Below are 23,126 nucleotides of genomic sequence, written 5' to 3'. Positions count from 1 at the left end.
AATCAAATGAAAATAAATGCTATTCCTGAGAAGGCAGTAAGCTGGGCATGACTTAAGTTTGCACATTTAAACAGCTAATACGAACACAGAATAAGGTCAAGTAGTTGACGGCACTAAAATAAATCAATAGAGGCTTCCTGGTAACCAGGAGTTAAAACCCTACAAAGGAATTTTCAAAAGCAAGAGTCCAGGAAGAGTCTTACAGACTGAACTATTGTATGTGAGAGGCCAGTTTGGGGGGAAGAGAAAGAAAAGTCTCACAGGCTATTAAGCCGGACATTTTGTTTACAAAGCAGAGGACCTGTTGTTGCAGCAGTGATGTTCACACAGCTCTGTGCATCAGCCGAGGCAATAAAAATAACAGAATTACGTGTAACTTGCATTGCACAGCAAGTTAAAGGCTATCAGCGTCCGTAAGTGGTATTCAAACACAACCACTGACCACTCACTCGTGCCCTGAGTGATTAAGTAATAGCCATGTTCATCACTGTGGCAACACTCAACATCACAGGTGGTAGGAAATGAGTCTGAGCATTGCTGAGATCCTAATCTTTGCCACATAATTGGAGACAAAGGGAAAGGACAAATAGTTTCTTATCAGCGCCCAAAGTGAGGGGTGGTGGAGCATGGGGAGAATTATAAGTCCTCCTCATAGACTAATCTTTAGCAGTTAGCGCAGGCTTAGGGATAGGCCTTGATGCTGTGTGGCAAGGGGAGACACTACAAGAGGTAAAATACTACAAAAATATTTGACTTCCGTCTCTTTATTAAGTGTTTTTCTGTCAGAAATCTGGAGCCGGATTTCCCCGTTGGGACAAGAAGAAGTTGAGCTTGTCTCTGGACACAAAAACCCACCAGCCAGGGGTGGGAACGGTCATTCACCTGTGATTTTCCCCAGAGCCAAGTCATACCCAAGGTCAGCATCGCCGTCCAATGGCAGGCAAGCTCTCAAAGGACCAATGAGAGGCAGGGAACTCCAGCAAAGATGTGCCCCTTTTCCCAACTTGCTGAAATTTTTACTGAAGTAGATCCAACAGCCAGGCCAGCACTGCATGGGGGGTGACGGGATTTCTCAGAGATCCTGTGTCTTTCTTTTAGCTGTTAGCTAAATAACTGGCACCGTACCGATTACTGAACTACCTCACTGACTAAGTGAATACAACCTCTCCCACACAGGGTTCCCTGTGGGGTCGTGGTACAATGAATGTAGCTCCAGTGTCGCCACATAAGAATGGGCACACTGCCCCAAAAGGTGCCCCTGCACACCTCTATTTGACAACTTTGAGTTGTTGGAGTGATTCCACACACTCTGTGGATTCTGCACACTCGGGGCTGGAATGGTTGCTACGAGAGGACACAGGTTTAAGGTGCTGGGGAGTAGGTACAGAGGAAATGTCAGGGATACGTTTTTCACTCAGAGGGTGGTGGGTGAGTGGAATCGGCTGCCGTCGGTGGTGGTGGAGGCAAATTCAACAGGGTCTTTCAAAAGACTTCTGGATGAGTACATGGAACTTAATAGAATTGAGGGTTATACATAAGCCTAGTAGGTATGGATATCATTGGCGCAACTTGTGGGCTGAAGGGCCTGTTTGTGCTGTAGTTTTTCTATGTTCTATGTTCTACAAATAGGCCACAACACTGTGACGAGACTTCACCGAGCTACATTCCCTTCAAACACAACTCGATTCAGAACAAAGGATCAATGAATTTACCCAATAATGCATGTCCAATAAAGCTATGCTCCAGTTCGCCTGCCTCCTTGAAAGGCCAAGATTTGTGTAGAGCTGACAAAAGAATTGGAAACCTCAACCAACCGACAATTCCTGTGTAGGCTGCATGTAATAACAATTTTTGGAGAACACGGCATTGGCATTAATCATCTAAAGTGAAGAGATACTGCACAGATCTTTCAACACCACCATAACGGGGAGACTAGGATCTATATGACACACACAGTCTTTCTTTGGACTCAAAATAGTTAGTATTGAGACTTGAAAACCAGTGCGTCACCCCATCACTTTACCTTCTCCAAGACAAAAGGCCTGAAGCTGGCATCATAGGGTCAGTTTTAAAAACTAAACATATATTTTTAATACAAACATTAAATAGCTAAGTTGGCAAATTACGGTTACAAAAAAGACCTGCCCTCTTAATATTGATGTGGGAGACTTGCCTTGAGGGATGGCTTGTGTTCAACCCTTTTGGATCATTTTGCCTAAGCTCCCTGCATATTTCCCGTAAACATACACAGGGACTGATGACGTAGGAGGCAAGTTTTTTTTTGGATGGTGGGTGCCTGGAACTCGAAGCCGGGGGAGGGGGGGAGAGAGAGAGAGAGAGAGGTAGTGGAAGCAGACACGATAGTGACTTTTAAGGGACGTCTTAACAAGTACATGAATAGGATGGGAATAGAGGGATATGGTCCCGGAAGAGTTAGTTCAGTCGGGCTCCGTGGTCCGTGCAGGCTTGGAGGGCCGAAGGGCCTGTTCCTGCGCGGTGATTTTCATTGTTCTTTGGGCAATCATCAGCCTTTGAGTGAAGAAGTTCCTCCTCAACTCCGTTCTAAACCGCACCCCCCTTTATCTTGAGGCTGTGCCCCCTAGTCCTACTATCCTTTCTGAGCGGGAAGAGTCTCTCCACCTCTATCCTATCCATCCCATTCATCATCTTATACGTCTCAATGAGATCTCCCCTCATTCTTCTAAACTCTAACAAGTACAAGCCCAGTTTATTCAGCCTCTCCTCATAGCTCAACCCCCTCAACTCCGGCATCAGCCTAGTAAACCTAGTAAATGTAGCATTTTACCCTGAGAAAAATGTATTCTCGTAATTATAAAAACACCAGCTTCTCCTCACTATTAATTCCTCTTGAACTGCAAAGTGTTTGGAATGTGGTTGAAGTTTATTCAGAAGTTTGACCACCAAGTGAGGTAAGAATTTGCCTTTGGTTACCTAGATACAGTTTCACAAACTGAAAACCGGCCAATAAATTCCATCAGCAAGTCTATTGTGAAGAACCGAGTTCAGCCAATGTCAAAATCCTTGACAGCACAACTTTGAACAGTGTATTTCATTTAAAAGAATAATTTGCTGCTTTTTATGGTGCCCGCTTTCCCCTTCACGTTTCTAAAGAAGCCCGTGTTTCTATGGTTTCGTGTGTCATCTCCAACGACCCTTTTAGTTGTGTTCTAGTTCCCCATAAATCAGCACAGGCCTGTCCCTATCCAACATCGAGGTCACTGGTACTGAGCCCAGGGATCCAACAGTGAACCTTTGTCAGTATGTTTTATCTCACTGATTATTACGCATCATTAAATTTCATCTTCCTCAATATCAGTGATATAATCAACAGTCTACATTGAATCCATAGAATCCCCACAGAAGGAGGCCATTCGGCCCACTGAATCAGCACTGACTCTCCGAAAGAGCATCTTACCCAGGCCTAGCCCCGGCACTATTCCCGCAATCCCGCATATTTACCATGCCTAATCCAGCTAACCTAAACATCTTTAGACACTAAGAGACAATTTAGCATGGCCAATGCAGCTAATCTGCACATCTTGGGAGTGTGGGAGGAAACCCATGCAGACACGGGGAGAATGTGCAAACTCCACACAGACAGCGACCCAAGGCCAAAATCGAACCTGTGAGGCAGCAGCGCTGACCACTTCATATGATCTAAACTACCAAACTGATTTATTAAATAACAAACAGATAATAAACTGCAGCAAGACACAATATACACTTACATTGTTTATCCCTTGATGGAAGACAGAAAATTAGACAATCACATCTGCTGTATAAAACTTCAATATGAAGTGGACTTTTACTCAAGGGTCCTGAATTACATAACCTGATGTGGCAACTTAATGATTAAGATGTTTTGAGATTATCTAGATCTTGCTATAAGCAAGGCCAGGTCAAAAGCTAGGAATCTTGTGGCAAGTAACCTATGTCCTGACTCCCCAGAGCCTGTCCAACATTTACAAGGCACAGTTAGGAGTGTGATGGAATACTCTCCACTTGCCTGAATGAGCGCAGCTCCATAACACAAAGCTCGTAATGTTCTTGCCACACAAACATCCAAGACAATAACCCTCTCCAACGAGTGATAAGTCAACCATCACCTCTTGACATTTGAACACGGACTGCTTCAGTCGTGAATGGTGCTGAACATTTTGCAGTCATCAGCGAACAGCCCCACTTCTGATCTTGTGTTGGCAGGATTGTCTTGTTGAAGCATTTGAAGCTGGTAGGGGCCTTGGTGTGCTCCGGTTTCCTCCCACACTCCAAAGATGTGCAGGTTAAAAGGATTGGCCTTGTTAAATTAACCCTTAGTGTCAGGGGGATTAGCAGGGTAAATACATGAGGTTACACAGCTAGGGTGGGATTGTTGTTGGTGCAGGCTCAATGGGCAGAATGGCCTCCTTCTGCACTGTAGGGATTCTATTCTAAGTGAATGGGTGTTGCCAGTTACTCTGTCGGTTCACTTGTCTGTGAAATAAAAGAAGCTAATGAAAGACGAAATCAAATAATATATGGTTGGTGGCCTTTGGTTTACATAACAGCTTAATTGCACACTGCCTTCAATTGCAAATTTCAAAGGGTTGGCAAGTTTCCAACAGATTTGCATACATCGCTGTTAGACAGTGTAATTTGTTAAATGTCATACTTGTTTCATTGCATTGTGTAAAGTGGACAATGACAATATCACAGATCATATCTGGGACCATTGCTATCCTTTATAAAATTAAGTGACTCAGTACAGCAAATGTGAGGGTAATCATCAGAAAGCTGTAAATTATGGAGATCCCTAGCTATCCATGTGTGGCTTCCTTCCCTGCCAAAAATTTGGATGAGAAAAACCTGTCTGCTGAGTTCCATGTCATGGAGTAAAAAGAAATGCTGTCAGATAATTGAGCCAATGACTTTGTAATTAAATTGAGTTTAGAATGGCGAAAAGCAATCTGTTCTTTCTTGTGTTATCCCACTCTCATATTTTTTGTTCAGTTCACATAACAATTGTGTGGTAGTCTGTGCCCCAGTATTCTGTCTCTGACCCCACACTTTGCAGGGGATGCGGTTATATTTAATGAGATAATGTCATCTTGCTTACAGAGAAAATACAGTACAGGAACAAGTCATTTATCCCAACTAGCCTCGAGCAGGATTTATGCTTCATTCAACTCACCCTAATTTCCTTTACCTGATCAATCCAATTTTGTCTTTCCTTAAATGAACCCAAGCTATTCATCTTAACTAGTCCATTGTACACCCTAACAATTCTTTGGGTAAAGGAGCTTCTCCTAAATTCCTTATTGATTTATTGTCACATGTCCTGGGATACGCTACACAGACAAAACTTACCGTTCATAGAGTACTTCAGGGAGAGGGGAAGGAGAGTGTGCAGAATGTAGTGTTGCAGTTACAGGCAGGGTGAAGAGAAAGATCAGCTTAATATGTGATAGGACCATTCAAAAGTCTGATAGCCAGAGGGAAGCGTTCTTGAGTGTTGGTACACATTTATTGGTGACTATCTTATCATAGAGTCATAGAGGTTTACAGCATGGAAACAGGTCCTTCAGCCCAATTTGTCCATGCTGCCCTTTTTTTTTAAACCCCCAAGCTAATTCCAATTGCCCACATTTGGCTCATATCCCTCTATACTCATCATACCCATGTAACTATCTAAACGCTTTTTAAAAGATAAAATTGTACCTGTGTCTGCTACTACCTCTTCCCTCTGTGTGAAAAAATTGCCCCTCTGGACAGTTCTGTATCTCTCCCCCCTCACCTTAAAACTCTGCCCTCTAGTTATAGACTCCTCTGTCTTTGGGAAAAGATATTGACTATCTACCCTGTCTATGCCCCTCATTATTTTATAGACCTCGATAAGGTCACCCCTCAGCCTCCTACACTCCAGAGAAAAAAGTCCCAGTCTATCCAGCATCTCCTTATAACTCAATCCATCAAGTCCTGGTAGCATCCTAGTAAATCTTTTCTGCACTCTTTCTAGTTTAATAATATCCTTTCTATAATAGGGTGACCAGAATTGCGCACAGTATTCCGAGTGTGGCCTTATCAATGTCTTGTACAATTTCAACAAGATGTCCCAACTCCTGTATTCAACGTTCTGACTAATGAAACCAAGCATTCCGAATGCCTTCTTCACTATGTTCACCTGTGGCTCCACTTTCAAGGAGCTATGAACCTGTACCCCTAGATCTCTTTGTTCTGTAACTCTCCACAGCACCCTACCATGAACTGAGTAAGTCCTGCCCTGGTTCAATCTACCAAAATGCATCACCTCGCATTTGTCTAAATTAAACTCCATCTGCCATTCGTCAGCCCACTGGCCCAACTGATCAACATCTCATTGCAATTGGAGATAACTTTCTTCACTGTCCACTATGCCACCAATCTTGGTGTCATCTGCAAACTAACCATGCCCCTATATTCTCATCCAAATCATTAATATAAATGACAAATAACAGTGGACACAGCACTGATCTCTGAGGCACATTGCTGGTCACAAGCCTCCAGTTTGAAAAACAACTCTCTGCAACCACCCTCTGGCTTCTGTCAAGAAGTGAATTTTGTATCCATTTAGATACCTTACCCTGGATCCCGTGAGATTTAACTTTATGCAACAACCTACCATGCAGTACTTTGTCAAAGGCCTTGCTAAAGTCCATATAGACAACATCAACTGCACTGCCCTCATCTACCTTCTTGGTTACCCCTTCAAAAAACCTCAATTAAATTTGTGAGACATGATTTTCCACTCACAAAGCCATGCTGACCGTCCCTAATCAGTCTTTGCATCTCTAAATGCCTGTAGATCCTGTCTCCCAAAATACCTTTCAACAATTTACCCACTACAGATGTGAGGCTCACTGGCCTGTAGTTCCCAGGCTTCTCCCTGCAGCCCTTTTTAAACAAAGGCCTAACATTTGCAATCTCCAATCTTCAGGCACCTCACCCGTGACTATCGATGATTCAAATATCTCGGCTAGGGGGCCTGCAATTTTCTCCTTAGCCTCCCACAGCGTCCTGGGATATACCTTGTCAGGTCCCGCAGATTTATCTACCTTGATGCGTTTTAAGACTTCCAGAACCTCCTTCTCTGTAACGTGTACACTCCTCAAGACATCACTATTTATTTCCCCAAGTTCCCTAACATCCATGCTTTTCTCAACAGTAAATACTGATGAGAAATATTCATTTAGGATCTCACCCATCTCTGGTGGATCTACACATAGATGATCTTGTTGATCCTTAAGAGGCCCTACTCTCTCCCTTGTTACTCTTTTGCCCTTTATGTATTTGTAGAAGCTCTTTGGATTCTCCTTTGCCTTATCTGCCAAAACAATCTCATGTCCCCTTTTTGCCCTCCTTATTTCTCTCTTAACTCTACCCCTACACCCCCTACACTCTTCAAGAGATTCACTTGATCATAGCTGCCTAAGCATGTTATGTGCCTCTTTCTCTTTCTTGACCAGGGCCTCAATATCCCGAGTCATCCAGGGTTCCCTACTACTGCCAGCCTTGCCCTTCACTCTAAGAGGAATGTGTTTACCCTGAACCTCTGGTTAACACACTTTTGAAAGCTTCCCACTTACCAGACATCCCTTTGCCTTCCCACAGACTCCTCCAATTAGCTTTTGAAAGTTCCTGCCTGATACCATCAAAATTGGCCTTGCCCCAATTTAGAATTTTAACTTTTGGTACAGACCTATCATTCTCCATTGCTATTTTAAAACTAATAGAATTATGGTCACTGGTCCCAAAGTGATCCCTCACTAACACTTCTGTCATCTGCCCTTCCTTGTTTCCCAAGAGGAGGTCAAGTTTTGCCCCCTGTCTAGTCGGGCCATCCACATACTGAATGAGAAATTCCTCCTGAATACAAATTTCTCTCCATCCAACCCTCTTATATATGGGCACCCCAGTCAATGTTGGGAAAATTAAAATCTCATAAAAAATACATAAAGTCATATATTTAGGATGACAACTTTTAGACTCCCCATAACATGAAACATCTTCTTTACATCTATCCGAGCAAATCCAATAGGTTGGATTTTAACTTTGCAACCAGCCCCCAGTTGGCTATGCATCAGGGAACCAGAACTTTCAGCAGTGTGTTTGGCATTGGCACTTCAACCCATCCACGACCTTTCCACCCGGCCTCGTGCTTTCCCAGCTAATTAGAGCAAACCTCCACAATGACAGCCCATTGCAGCTTGTTTCAGCTCCAGCACTAAAAGGACTTTGTTAGGGTCAGAATGGAAGCATTGTCAATCTACTTCCTCAGAAGACGAAGGAAATTTGGCATGTCAGCTACGACTCTCACCAACTTTTACAGATGCACCTCAGAAAGCATTCTTTCTGGTTGTATCACAGCTTGGTATGGGCCCCTGGTCTGCCCGAGACCACAAGGAACTACAAAAGGGTTGTGAATGTAGCCCCAATCCATCACGCAACCCAGCCTCCCATCCACTGACTCTGTCTACACTTCCCACTGCCTTGGCAAAGCAGCCAGAATAATTAAGGACCCCACGCACCCCGGACATTCTCTCTTCCACCTTCTTCCGTTGGGAAAAAGATACAGAAGCCTGAGGTCACTGACCAACTGACTCAAGAACAGCTTCTTCTCTGCTGTCATCAGACTTTTGAATGGACCTACTTCGTCCTAAGTCGATCTTTCTCTACGCCCTAGCTATGACTGTACCATTACATTCTGCACTCTCTCCTTTCCTTCTCTATGAATGGTATGCATTGTATAGCACGCAGGAAACAATACTTTTCAATGTATACTAATACATATGAAAGTAATAAATCAAATCAAAGTGTCACCAGCAGATCCCCAGAAAGCCCCGGGGGGAGGTGGGGTGGTGATGAAGGATCAAGAGTTGTAGTGACGTTGACTAACATTGGGAATGTGTGCCCACCTGGTCCACTTGGCAGGTGAACCTCTTCCAGGAGGTAGCAAACATCGGGGACCGCCCAAGATACAGGTGCTAAGTAATGTCCAGAAAGCTGAGCCTCTGCTTGTTGTGGGTAAACCCTGCGGGCAGGAGCTTAAAGCTCATCGGCACTGTCCAGTGGGGCAGCAGGTAGCAGAGAAGGAGGCAGCTGCTGTTCCACTTGTTTCTCATCTGAAAGCTATGTGGCCCCCCACCCCACCCCACCCCACCCTCCCATGCTGTAGTGAAAGCCAGTGGGAATTGGAGATCAAATGCAGAAAAACACCCGGTTAGGTGCATCGGCCGTGCTAAATTCTCCCTCAGTGCACTAGAACAGGCACCAGAGTGTGGCGACTAGGGATTTTCACAGTGACTTCATTGCAATGTTAATCTCAGCCTACTTGTGACACTAATAAATAAAGTTAAAACTTGTTGTTGGTTGGCTTTTAGTTCTAATACAGTGTCACTTAGATCATCTGCCCAAAGAATGAATATTGTCTTCTTATTCCTGCACGGATAGCCCAGTATGTTAATTAATTTTAACAAAGAATGGATATAATCACTTACATTGCAAGGATAAATGTTAAACTATTGGAGCTTGGCACCTGAAAAGAGATACTGGGGAATTAGCATGAGGGAACACACAATAGGAAGAAAGGGGTTCAGGCCTCAAATCTTTCTCTATTCATTGAGCAGCCAATCCCAATGTATCGCTGCAGGGTGAACTATTACACAATACAAATGCACATGAACAGATGAAAATATTAGAAGGCAAGTTATCTCAGGATACAATAACATTTTTCTTGGCAACTGGTTTTGAGTGACGCCACTGCATGTTGGAAAGCAGGCTGTGTGCTGCCCAGGGATGACAAATAATACACAGATCACCTAAAGACAGTCGGACAAAAAAAATTATACATGAATATATATTGACTAGAAATAAACTACTGAAGCCAAAGGTGGCCATTCAGAATACAAAGGCAGATTGGATCAGGATTATTTCGGTTGGATGGTGAATGTACGGTGGGCTGAAATAGATCCAGTGAATGTTCCAAAAGATAAAAGGTCAGAGAGGAAGAAATTCCACTCAGTTATCTTTCAAGTTTCCAGTAAAATCCTGATCTCTCATCAAGGACATGATGTCATTGAATACATGCTGGCCTGAACTCCTTTTCTGTGCCTTTTTCCCCATAGGCCTCTATTTCCCAATCTATCAAATATTTATCCATCTCCACTTTAAATATTTTTAATGATAAAGCCTCCATTGTCTTAGGCGTCATGAATTCCAGAGAAGAAATTTCTATGCATCTCAGTTTTAAATGACCTGCCCTTTATCTAGTCGCTATATCCCCTTGCTCCCCCACTAGTGAAAACATCTCACCATCTACCCTGTCACGCCACCTCTGGATCTTATATGTTTGAATAAGTTCACCCTTCACTCTTCTAAATGCCAAGGGATACAGAATTGAGTCTCTCTTGATAGGACAACACTTTCACCCCAGAAATTAGCCTGGGGAATCTCCTTTGGACTGCCTCCAAAGTTACTATACCCTTTCTTTGAAGAGGACCAAAACTGTACGCAGTATTCCAGGTGAGGCCTCACGAACATAATGTACAATGCAACAAAATCTCCCTAATCTCCTGGACATTCTCTCTTCCTTCTTCTTCAGGTGGGGAGAAGATACAAAAGTCTGAGGTCACGTTCCAATCGACTCAAGAACAGCTTCTTCCCTGCTGCCATCAGACATTTGAATGGATTTACCTTACATTAAATTGACCTTTCTCTACACCCCAGCTATGACTGTAACACAACATTCTGCACTCTTTTGCTTCCTTCTTTATGAACAGTATGTTTTTCTGTATGTTTTGCGCAAGAAGCATGTATGTTAATACATGTGACAATAATAAATCAAAACAAAAATCTGATTCTTCAAAAAATCCAGTGAATACAGACCCAGTTGACTCAATTTCTCCGGCTATGACAATCCGGCTATCCCAGGAATCAGACTGGTGAGTCTTCTCAGCGTTCCTTCTGTGGCAAGTATCTCTTAAGAATCTTTTCCTCTCTCCACAGATGCTGCCTGACCTGCTTAGTATTTTCACATTTTCTATTTCAATATCTGAGGAATTGTGAATGGTGCAACATTTCACACAGAGGGTGATGGGAATAGAGAATGAGAGGAGGTGGTAGAGGCGGGTACAATTACAACGGTTAAAAGACATTTGGACAGGTACATGGATGGGAAAGGTTTAGAGGGATATGGGCCACACGCGGGGAGATGGGACTGGTTCAGTTTGGGGAACCTGGTTGGCGTGGACGGGTTAGGCTGAAGGGCCTGTTTCTGTGCTGTACATCTCTATCACTCTGGGTGGGATTTTACAGCCTCATTCATCCCAAAACCGTAAGATCCCACTCCAGGTCAACGGAGCGCTCCGATTCCCGTGGCGGGCAGGACAGTAACTGTCGCTGTACACACAGTTCTTAAAACAACTGGACAGCCTCCAAACACTGAGACAACAATAAACCTTATTAAACATTGCTGTGAGGTGTGTGTATGTGTGCACGGGGTGTGTGAGTGAGTGGGTGGGTGTGTGAGGGTATGGTGCGTGTGTGAGTATGGAGGGTGTGTGTGTGTGTGTTGGTGGGGGGGGGGGAGTGTGGTGCGTGTGTGTGTGCGCGCATGCGTGTGCGTGTGTGTGGTTGAGCGCATGGGTGTGTGGGAGGATGGGGTGTGTGTACGTGTCAAGACAGAAATTCATTCTTACTTTGTGAAGGAGCTGGAAAGAAGTCCAAGAAAAGCCAGTGCCGCACCACCCATCGCCGTCTTCCTGCATCCAAACCAGTCAGTGAAAATGCTGACAACCGGAGAACAAAAGAAAATCATCCCCATGGAGACTGCACCGACCCAAGCTGCAAGGAAAAAGGAAACAGGAAAATGGTTTTAATAAGTTGTAGGTTTTGACTGTACCTCGCACTGCTTGTCCCACTGCTCCAGAAGAGCATAAGAAATAGGAGCAGGAGTAGGCCATCCAGCCCTTCGAGCCTGCCCCGCCATTCAATAAGATCATGGCTGATCTGAAGTGGATCAGTTCCACTTTCCCGCTTTCTCCCCATAACCCTTAATTCCCTTGTCTATCAGAAACCTATCTACCCGCGACTTAAATATATTTAGCGAGGCAGCCTCCACCACTTCAACGGGCAGAGAATTCCAGAGATTCACCACCCTTTGAGTGAAGAAGTTCCTCCTCAACTCTGATCTAAACTGCCCCCACTCTTATCTTGAGGCTGTGCCCTCTAGTCCTGCTGTCCTTTCTAGGCAGAAAGAATCTCTCTACCTCTACCCTATCCATCCTCCACAGCCCCACCGTTTACTGGAAGGGGTTTCCCTTGGCTGGGCAATCTATAGTATCAGTCTCAGAATGTGGGACTGTCCATTTAGGAGAAATTTCTTCACTCAAAAGGTTCTAAATCTTTGGAATTCTCTGCGCCACTGAGCTTAACGTGCTAAATGCAAGTTGTTGAATATACGGGATACTCACAGTGATTTCAGTGCAGTGCAAGCCTACTTGTGACTAATAAATAAACTCAAACATATATTCAAGGGTGATATTTTGGGGTTCTGAGGGATATAAGGATATTGTAAGAACGTGAAGTTGAGGTCAATGATCAGCCATGATATTGCAGAATGGTTGGTCAGACACGAAGAATCAAATGGCCTTTCCCAAGTTTGTATTTCTTTTGTTGCTACGTTACTGCTACAATAACTTGCATCTTGGAAAGGTGATGGCCTAGTGCTATTATTAGTGCTATTATTGTTAGACTATTAATCCAGAAACTCAGCTAATGTTCTGGGGATCTAAGTTTGAATCAACTCAGATGGGGGAATTTGAATTCCATATTTTAAAAAAATCGAACTAAGAATCTACTGGTGACCATGAAACGACTGTCGGAAAAATCCATCTTGTTTACTAATGTCCTTTTGGAAAGGAAATCTGCTGTCCTTATCTGGTCTGGCCTACATGTGACTCTGGAGCCCAGGACTGTGGTTGACTCTCAACCGCCCTCCAAGGGCAACTAGGGATGGGCAATAAATGCCGGCCATTTTCATAGAGATGAGCCAGCTTTTAAAGGATTTGTAGTTCACAGCATCTCAGAAATGTTTTGAGCCACAGTCTGGATGAGTAAACCTTTTGAAAGGCATGTTAAAAGTGGCTTACCGATGCCAGACTATACCCTTCCCACCTAACCCCCACGGCCTGTCATTCCCTCAATGCCAAAGCTTTATAATGCATTCTTGTCTGGAACTCAGACATCCACTAGATTGTTGAAACAGTTGAGCGCCAGGGAAAGTACTGTTTGACAGCACTTGCTCTCTGATCTATTCTGTCAATTGCACAATTTATATTATATAAGATGAAGTGATTTCAAGCACAACCATTTCAACTATTGATGCTATTAAAGGATCTGGATAATTTACTCTTTTATTGGAGAAGTATTTTAAGAAAGTAGAAAGATATGAACTAATTACTTTTTACAAGTGTTTTTAAAATGCATTCTATTGGTCACTACAGGGTTCATTGGTACTATACAGAGTGTATACTGGTACGTAAGTGTCACAGCTTGGCATACAGCATGTGAAGGGGGGAATGAGATGGCATTGATAGGAGACTGCAGAGTATGTGGTGGGTGAGGATGTGTGAGGGGTGAGGGCTGTTCTTTGATCTGGTATCAGTATTATTACTGGAGCTCCAAGATGGGCCTTTTGTACAGCCTACCTCAACACCCAGCTGCCTCTGAACTCTTTTGAGTCCTGTTAGTATCGGCTCCCCATCCCCTCCCAGAAAAAAAGTCTTGTCGTCACCGGCAATTTCTCCCGTGCTAGGCACATCAGGGTGGACTCCAGCTACCTGCTTCAAAGATGACAGTCCAGCCCATAACGCTGGTGAAGATTACAGAAGTGCAACAATCTAGAAAGAGGATATTATCAATTATTTGGGAATGAAAGGTCAGTGGAGGCTGGTCAGAACAGAGGTGACAGATGAGCAGAAAGTGGCAGAGGATAGAATATATGTAGGTTAGATCTCGGGAAAAGCAAACCAAGTGTTGGAGAAATCAATTCTGTAATTCAAACTTGTTCTAGATGCTTTTCGTGTACAAAGAATAAAGAGAACAGAGAAAATTACAGCACAGGAAAAGGCCCTTCGATCCTCCAAACCTGCACTGACTATGCCACCTAACTGAAATTAATCCCCCTCCCCTTCCGGGGACCCTATCCCTCTATTCCCATCCTATTCATGTATTTGTCAGGACACCCTCAAAAGTCACTACCGTATCTGCTTCCACTACCTCCCAAGGCAGCATTGTAAAAGACCACTTCAATGGGTAGTTACTTGTCCCTTTGACTGTACGCGTAACAAAGTCCGAGGTATCAAGCCTTCAGAAACACAATGAAGCATTCTTAAGAGTTAGTTACACAACTGAAATAATGCAGCATTTTATTTATTGTTTTTGGGAATGTGACAGCTGGGTCGCTAGGATATTTTTAATGATGCATTTTTACAGACTGTTTTAATAACACGCCTTGTGGATTTTGGATAAACCAAGATAGCAATAAATTGTAGAATCCCAACAGTGCAGAAAGAGGCCCTTCAGCCCACTGAGCCTGCACAATCCCACCCAGGTCCTATCCGCGTAACCCCACACATTCACTCTACTAGTCCCCCCTGACACTCGGGGACAATTATAGCATTGCCAATCAACCTAACCTACACATCTCAGGAGTGTGGAAGGAAATCGGAGCACCTGGAGGAAACCTACGCAGACACGGGGAGGACGTGCAAATTCCACACCAACAACGTCCCAAGGCTGAAACTGAACCCGAGCCCCTGGCACTGTGAGGCAGCAATGCTAACCAGTGTGTCACCGTACTAAATGTCAAGATTCCTCCTTAGACCTGTTCACCTACTATAACTTGTTCTTACAAAAACGGAGATGTATAAATATTACACTGTCAAAGGCAAGCTCATGAGAAGGATAAACTGTTTCTCATTTCTGGCAATTCTACTGAATATCATAGAATGATAGAAACCCCACAGTGCAGAAGGAGGTCATTCGTCCCATTATCTCCTTGACCCCACACATTTACCCCGCTGATCCCTCTAACCTTCGCATCCCGGGGCACTAATTTAGCATGGCCAAAACACTTAACCCGCACATTTTTGGAGTGTGGGAGGGAACTGGAACACTCAGAGGAAACTCCACACAGACGGTGACTCAAGCCGGGGATCGATCCCTGGAGCTGTGAGGCAGCAGTGCGAACCACCCTATGAATAGGGTGCCGCCCTATGAATAGTACAACATAGTTGGGAAGATCAGGAGCATTTCTCTGTAGGCCACTGACTGCATGTCACGAAACCAGTAGTTTTTGAGTTGAAGTTTCCACGATTTATGAAACTGAAACAAAGAAAAAAAAGCAGCAAATAAAGAGAGGGGTCTGGACGTTTTGGGAAGGGTTGCTAAGGCTGAAGGGTTAGACTGTGGCTTCAACAGCACTACCACGATATCAGGAAAGGCTTGCTGATTACAACTCGGTGTCAAAATAGGCCGTCCTTGGGCACAGTCCTATGTATAACCTTGAACCGGCTAAATTTGTCACGTTGCAAGACACAAGTGGGAGAAACTTTTCAGTTCCTGCACAGGGCGGTACGTGCACCCACTGCACAGAAGGCCCCAACTTGTTCTTGCACAATCTGTTGTTTGTTCCAAAAGGAACATTAGATTTTCAAGTTAAAGGTTAGCAAAGCCTAGCTTCCTTTCACAGCCCCTGAAACGTGGACACAGTGAAGAGCAATTAACTCCAGCCAATCTGCTTTCAACACTAAAGAAAGAGAATGTGGACTCTTATCACTAAATATTGCTACCTACCTTTATGGTTGGAAAGTGAGATTAAGAAGAGAGTTTCCCCCAGGTGCTCTGGTTCCCTCCCGCTCTCCAAGGATGTGTGCGGGTTGGATTCATGGGCTATGCTAAATTGCCACATAGTGTGGGGGGGAGGGTTAGCTGGGTAAATGCGGGATAGGGCCTGGGTGGGAGATAAATACATGGTATTAAGGGGATGGGGTCTGAGTGGGATTGTTGTTGGTGCAGGCTCAACAGGGCTCCTTCTGCACTGTAGGGATTCTGTGAAAACACTTTGCTTCATCCCACATTTTTGAAGTAAATGATAACAGGAGGTCTTTCAAAGTCTTGCTTTTTGACACTAAGGGCTGGGTGACGATCAGACGGTGCAGTTCTGGTTTTCCACATCAGATTCAGTACTTCAGCGGTTAAGGTTTCTTAGTGGGGGGGGGTTATTGGGGGAAGGGGAAGCGAGAAAGGGTAACCTTAAATCAGCTTAAAAGTGTTTGCTGCTACAGTTGCGTCGCGTAACCAAGTCCAACATCTTGCTGGAACAAGTTCAGTGTCGGCACTTTTTCTGCTCAGCTGGACAGTAAACAAATTACTTGAAAACACACACAACTAAACCGCAAATAAATTCAATTCCTGAAATGTGAACGGGCCAACTGCACATTTTCCAGATAGCTGCCGTTCAGCTCAGACTCTCACACGCATTGTCCGGCTCAACAACCCAGCGGGCAGAATGCTGTCTATACAGCAGAACAGCTTTTCATCAACTAATTGCGCAAAGTGCTTCCAAGAGCTTTGAAAAACTCGAGCTCAAGAGGAATTCGATTGTGTGTTTCTGAAGACTTCGTCAAAAGGCCAAATAATAAATCAGCTCTGGCTGCTTTCGCTCTCCTAATGGAATGGCTTTTCTCTTAATGTGAGGAACTAGTCCATTGTTGTGCAAAATGCTGAAAAAAAAAACTCCTCTCCTAACAGAGTGCTATTTGTTCCCACAGGCTTACGCTTTCCACTTAAGACACACAGTCCAGAAAATTCTCCGGCTGTTATCCCAGCGGGAATCTCTCCCGCTTGTGCCTCGCAACCTGACAAATGTAGCCAGTCTGAGGTTATACATGGGACTTGAGCTGCGTACTACACGAGCATCTCTGATACCCAGCTGGCCCACGCACCTTGAAATTCAGGTGTTTGCCTGTTTCTGTACCTAATGTTCACTTTTCACCCGTTGCAAAGGGCAGTATGTGCACCCATTGCACAGATGGTCCCAGCCTGCTCTTGCATAGCTTTTAGTTTGTTCCAAAAGGACCATTAGTTGCACCTGAAATGCACCCCTGTGCCAGCTAGAAATTGCGTGTGTAACTTAGATAAAATTTAAACTTGCTCATAAGCAGTGTACCTGTGAGATTGTGCGTACCACTTAAGGTGGACACTCACATTCTCCTGAACTGACCAAAATGGACTCCACTGGCAAGACAATTATTAATGCAAGAAGCTACACCATCCAGGTTACAAGTTAACCAGAAAATCCAACATGCTGGATAAAAGCAAATTACTGCAGATGCTGGAATCTGAAACCAAAGGAGAAAATGCTGGAAAATCTCAGCAGGTCTGGCAGCATCTGCAAGGAGAGAAAAGAGCTGATGTTTCGAGTCCAGATGACCCTCTGACAAAAATCTGCAGAGATCTTCCAGCATTTGTTCAGACTATTGATTGGAATACTATAACAATAATGTAGTATAATGGTTAGGTACATTAAGCAGCTTAAGGCCTCCTTCTGTTTTGACATTAATTCACTAAGCAGCAGCAGGGTGCAAGTTCAAAAGCACAGCCAAAGAACCAATGTCTTAATAATTCAAGTTCATACCCGTCCAAGATGCTTCCACTTACTTTTCTTTTCAAGTCATGTACTAGTTAAAGCAATGAGGTTCAAGTCCTTCCTAAAGTGACTACATGAATGATGCCCGGGGGGAAATCCAAACATGGGCCAAAGGGACCTCTATCCAAGGATCACGGTCAAAAATGGGGTTTCCATTAAAACTCATTATATCACAGGAAGAAAACTGCATATATTCACTAGATTTGTATATTCTACTTAACAATAAGATCAGAAAGAACCTCATGCTTTAGTGGTTCCAGAAAAGGCCTTGTGCTGGGATTATGGACAGACATGTCCCTCGTGACAAACCCCAACCGTCCAATGGCAGACTCTGAGCTGCCATGACAACAGTGTCAGAGTCACGCAGTGCAGAAAAGACCCCATCGAGCCTGCACAAACAATAGCCACCATTAAAGTCACACTGATCCCATTTTCCAATACTTGGGCCATAAACACATTCAGGACAGACCAGGACTCCTGTGTGGCCCACCTCCATCAATAGGGCCTGAGTATAAACCCTTTCTTGCATTTGTGGAGAGATACAAACAGTGCTGCATGTTTCTGAATGGCCCCTTCTACAGTGATGGACTCATCACCTTAACTCAGCAAATGACAAGGCAAACACTTAATCTCAGAGATTTGCATTCACTAAATAAATATATAGAATGGGCATGAATATTTGGTGCCCAAAACACTAAGGCTTGAATTTTGAAGATGGTGAGTGCCGAGAGCTAGCGTGTAACAGGGTGGCACGTTAGCACAGTGGTTAGCACTGCTGCTTCACAGCTCCAGGGATCTGGGTTCGATTCCCAGCTTGGGTCACCATCTGTGGGGAGTTTGCACATTCTCCTCATGTCTGTGTGGGTTTCCTCCCACTGTCCAAAGATGTGCAGGTTAAGTTGATTGGTCATGCTAAATTGCCCCTTAGAGTCCTGAGAGGTCTAGGTTAGAGGGATTAGTGGGTAAATATGTAGGGATATGGGGGTAGGGCCAGGGTGGGATTATGGTCAGTGCAGACTTGATGGGCCGAATGGCCTCCTTCTGCACTGTAGGGTGTCTATGAAATGTCTCCATCACCTCTGTAGGTAACCTGCCATTTCATTGGTTGGCAGCAGGTGGGACTTCTGTCTATCCTTGGAGGGAAGTCCCGCCTTGGAGAGCTGACGGCCAATCAAAAAAGTGGTTCACAAAATTTATGTTCTAAACTGCAAAAATGATTACCCAGTTAACTTTTACAATGACTAAAAATCCCTCTGCCAAGGTTATACTTTATTCTATCCCTTATGTGAACTCTTCGTTTTCCAGTCCAAAGCATTTTGTTCCTTTTTTCAAAGCTGGATAAATTCTAATCCCTGAACTGACTTTCACGGTGAGGGAGATTCTTCCCTCTAGCCAAAGTTAGGCAAATCCTCCAGATACATTTCTGGAGGGAAAATTATTAAATTGCAATTGCAGGCTGAAACAAAATGATGAGTTGGTAAATAAAGAGAAACTGGGGCTATATGCATTGAAATTCAGAAGAATGAGGGGAGATCTTACAGAAACATATAAGATTATGAAGGGAATAGATAAGGTAGAAGCAGGGATGTTGTTCCCACTGGCGGGTGAAACGAGAACTAGGGGGCATGGCCTCAAAATAAGGGGGAGCAGATTTAGGACTGAGTTGAGGAGGAACTTCTTCACACAAAGAATTATAAATCTGTGGAATTCCCTATCCAGTGAAACAGTTGAGGCTACCTCATTGAATGTCACTAAGACAAGGATAGATGAATTTTTAAACAGTAAAGGAATTAAGGGTTAAGGTGAGTGGGCTAAGTGAGCTGAGTCACAAAAGATCTTATTGAGTGACGGAGCAGGATTGAGGGGCCAGATGGCCTACTCCTGTTCCTTGTTTTAATGTTCTTATATTCCCGTAATTAAAGGCAGAATCCCAAAATATAAACTTTGCATCTGTAACAATATCGCTAACCACAAATAAATGATCAAATATCCATGAACATGATGCTGCTACAGGCATGAAACTTGCCTGCAGAATGTGACTAGCCAGGCTTAAATAATGAAGGGTTCAGGTCCATGCTGGATGTTTTCTTTGATTACCTTAAAGTTAAGCTTTTATTTATCAGTCACAAATCAGCTTACATTAACACTGCAAGTTACTGTGAAAATCCCCTAGTTGCCACAGTCTGACGTCTGTTCAGGTACACTAAGGGAGAACTTAGCACGGCCAATGCACTTAACCAGCATGTCTTCCGGACTATGGGAGGAAACCGGAGCACCCGGAGGAAACACACACACAGACGTGGGGAGACTCCGCACAGACAGTGAGCAGAGAATCGAACGCGGATCCTTGGCGCTGTGAGGCAGCAGTGCTAACCACTGTGCCACCATGCTGTCCTTTGGGATCATGGAGAGATACTGCAGAGTCTATCCCAGAGATAATAAAAACTGGGGGAGTTCAGGTAAGGAACTCAGGGGCTGAAAAGGGAAAACAGGTTGCTTGGTGGTGACCTAAATCCAATTTTGTACCAAATACTAAAAAGGTGAAAGGTGGCTGTCAAAAAACAGCTTTTGCAACACCAGTCTAGTGTTAGTTTGGAAAGTGCAATGTCCTGACCATAGTTAAACTTTTACTCAGGACACAGTGCCCGGTTACACTTCTGTTTGTAATTTATCATAACTTTACCAGAATAATTTGCCCTGCACATCAATTAAAACAGACTGGAAACAGCATTGATGGAAGCTTATCTTGTTTGCTAACTCTTTGGAGTCTCTGGTTCAACCCAAAAGCATTTTGCAAAATAAAAAGATTTAAACCAATTTAGAATGCCTTAACTATTTTGTAGGTTATTTCTGGCGTATATCGCAACCAAAAGTAATTAAAATGCTTAGAGTGCCTCAACTTAGAAGAAGAAAGGAAACTAATGACTCACTGAATATGCCTGTTGAACAAAGATGAATTGATCTTGTTGTCAATAAATAAGATGAATAGTATCACACACACACATTGCACATCTTTCCAGTGGCCTTGCTATTTAACTAATTATTCATTTACTCACAAAGCCAAGAGGGTGTAATAGATAGAAATCAGCTCAACCATGGGCTAAATCCAACTGAATGGCGCAACAAGCTTAAGGCATTGATTGACCTACTTCAGTCCTGCATGACATGTTTGTGTAGACAGTTTGCACTGAAATGCAAACAGGAGAATTTACAATTGGGACAAGCTGCCGTGAAATGATGACAAAAATATAACAACAGAAAACAATGGCCGGAATTCTCTGACCTCGCCTGTGGCTGGGAATTTCCAGTCCCGCTGCAGTAAATGGAGATTTGGCTGAGTGCCAAATTTTCCATGCTCAACGGTAGCAGTAGTGGGGTGTAGAGAATTCCAGCCGATGTTTTGCAGAAAGTAGGCAGCGACGTAGTGGTATTGCTGCTGGAGTAGTGTTCCAGAGACCCAGGGTAATGCTCTGGGGCCCGGGTTTGAATCCCACCATGGCAGATGGTGAAATTTGAATTTCCTAAAATTTTTTTTTAGTTTATCTATTAGTGTCACAAGTGGGCTTACATTAACACTGTAATGAAGTTACTGTGAAAAATCTCCTAAATCTGGAATTAAAGACTTAATGATGAACCAATGCCAACTGTCGTGAGAACCCATCTGGTTCACTAATGTCCTTTAGGAAAGCAAATCTGCCGTCCTTACCTGATCTGACCAATAACAATGGGGTTGACTCTTAGATGCCCTCAGGGATGGACAATAAGCCCAAATCTCAGGGTGCCTCAGAGATCAGTGCTCAGAGATTGTTACCAGGATTAGGAACTGCAGGTGAGCTGGGAGTCGAGTTGAGTTAATCTTCAAGAGAGGAGTGGTGAAAATTAGAGGGTGATAGGTGCAAATTTGAAATTTGGAAGAGGTTGTGACATGATGAGGTGAAGATACTTGGAAATGCAGGTCTATCTTCAAATAGAACATCGTACAAAGGAACTCTGTTACCAATGGAGTTACATTGTACAATAGCTTGCATTCATGTGGTAACCTGAGCGCAACAAAACATCCCAAGGTACTTCATTGATGTGTTATCGGACAAACTTTGATACTAAGGCGAATATGTTAAGACAGTGTAAGCACTTCATGAAAGGGATAGATTTTAAAGATAGAGGTAAAATGAGAGAGCAAGCACTTGATTTTATTATTGTCACATGTATTGGTATACAATGGAAAATACTGTTTTTTGCACACTATACAGACAAAATGTACTGTTTATAGAGAAAGAAAGGAGAGAATGTAGTGTTACAATCATAGCTAGGGTGCAGAGAAAGATCAAATTAATACGAGGTAGGTCCATTCAAAAGTCTGAGGGCAGCAGGGAAGAAGCTGTTCTTGAGTCAGTTGGTACGTGTCCTCAGACTTTTGTATCTTGTTCACTGTTGGAAGAAGGTGGAGTATGAACAGGATGCGTGGGGTCCTTGCTATGTTGGCTGCATTTCCAAGACGGTGGGAAGTGTAGACAGAATCAATGGGTGACAGCACAGAAGCAGAGCAAGTTAGGGAGTGAATTCTAGAATTTTGGATAAGCAGCAGAAGGCATGGCTGCATTGGTAGAGCAATTAAAATTGGAGTGTACAAGTGGCCAGAATTGTTTTTTGATCCTCTGCTTATCCCCCTGAATGCCAAAGCACTCAACTCTGTAGAAATCCCACTACCTTCTTCTTGGAATAACTGCTGGTTTATGTGCCTTAAATACCTGTATGTGCAGAACTTTCTATTACAAAAAAGAAAATACATTTGGAATGTGTGCCATGTCATTATTATATATTCATAGATACTCGTGCAAGACATCTCAAAAAAAAAACAAACCTGGCATTTGCAGAGATTATGGAGACGAGGTCAGAATGATGGGTTCGGATGTGATATGTACTTACTAACCTATTTATTATTAGTGTCACAAGTAGGCTAACATTAACACCACAATGAAGTTTCTGTGAAAATCCCCTAATTGCCACACTCCAGTGCCTGTTCGGGAACACTAAGGGAGAATTCAGCATGACCAATGCAGATAACCAGCACGTCCTTCGGACTGTGGGAGGAAACGGGAGCACCTGGAGAAATCCTTCATAGTGAGAGGATTTAGGTAAAGGATTTTACTGCAATTGTATAGGGCCTTGGTGAGCCCACACCTGGAGGATTGTGTGCAGTTTTAGTGTCCTTATTGAGGAAGGATGCCCTTGCTATAGAGGGAGTGTAGTGAAGGTTTATCAGGCATGGGGAGAACGTGCAGGCAATGACCCCAGAATTGAACCCAGGTCCCTGGTGCTGTGAGGCAGCAGTGTTAACCACTGTGCCACCGCGCCGTCTGTTGCTGTACAGCACTCAGGC

The 23,126-nt window shown here is 43.7% G+C and overlaps 1 protein-coding gene across 2 annotated transcripts in view; it reads right to left on the bottom strand.

Annotated features, from left to right (window-relative positions):
* The window catches only part of slc16a2 (solute carrier family 16 member 2), a 98,106-nt gene that overhangs the window by 53,613 nt on the left and 21,367 nt on the right, over window positions 1-23,126 (bottom strand). For both annotated transcript variants that reach the window (XM_080187911.1, XM_080187913.1), the window contains one exon: window positions 11,733-11,877. In XM_080187911.1, coding sequence (XP_080044037.1) covers window positions 11,733-11,877 — 145 coding nt within the window. The remainder of the gene's footprint in view (window positions 1-11,732; window positions 11,878-23,126) is intronic.

This window comes from Carcharhinus amblyrhynchos, chromosome 4, assembly GCF_965287045.1.
Source record: "Carcharhinus amblyrhynchos chromosome 4, sCarAmb.v2.hapA, whole genome shotgun sequence".
Classification (NCBI taxonomy): Eukaryota; Metazoa; Chordata; class Chondrichthyes; order Carcharhiniformes; family Carcharhinidae; genus Carcharhinus; species Carcharhinus amblyrhynchos.
Note: the sequence above shows the minus strand (reverse complement) of the source record. Positions and strands in the feature narration are given on the sequence as shown.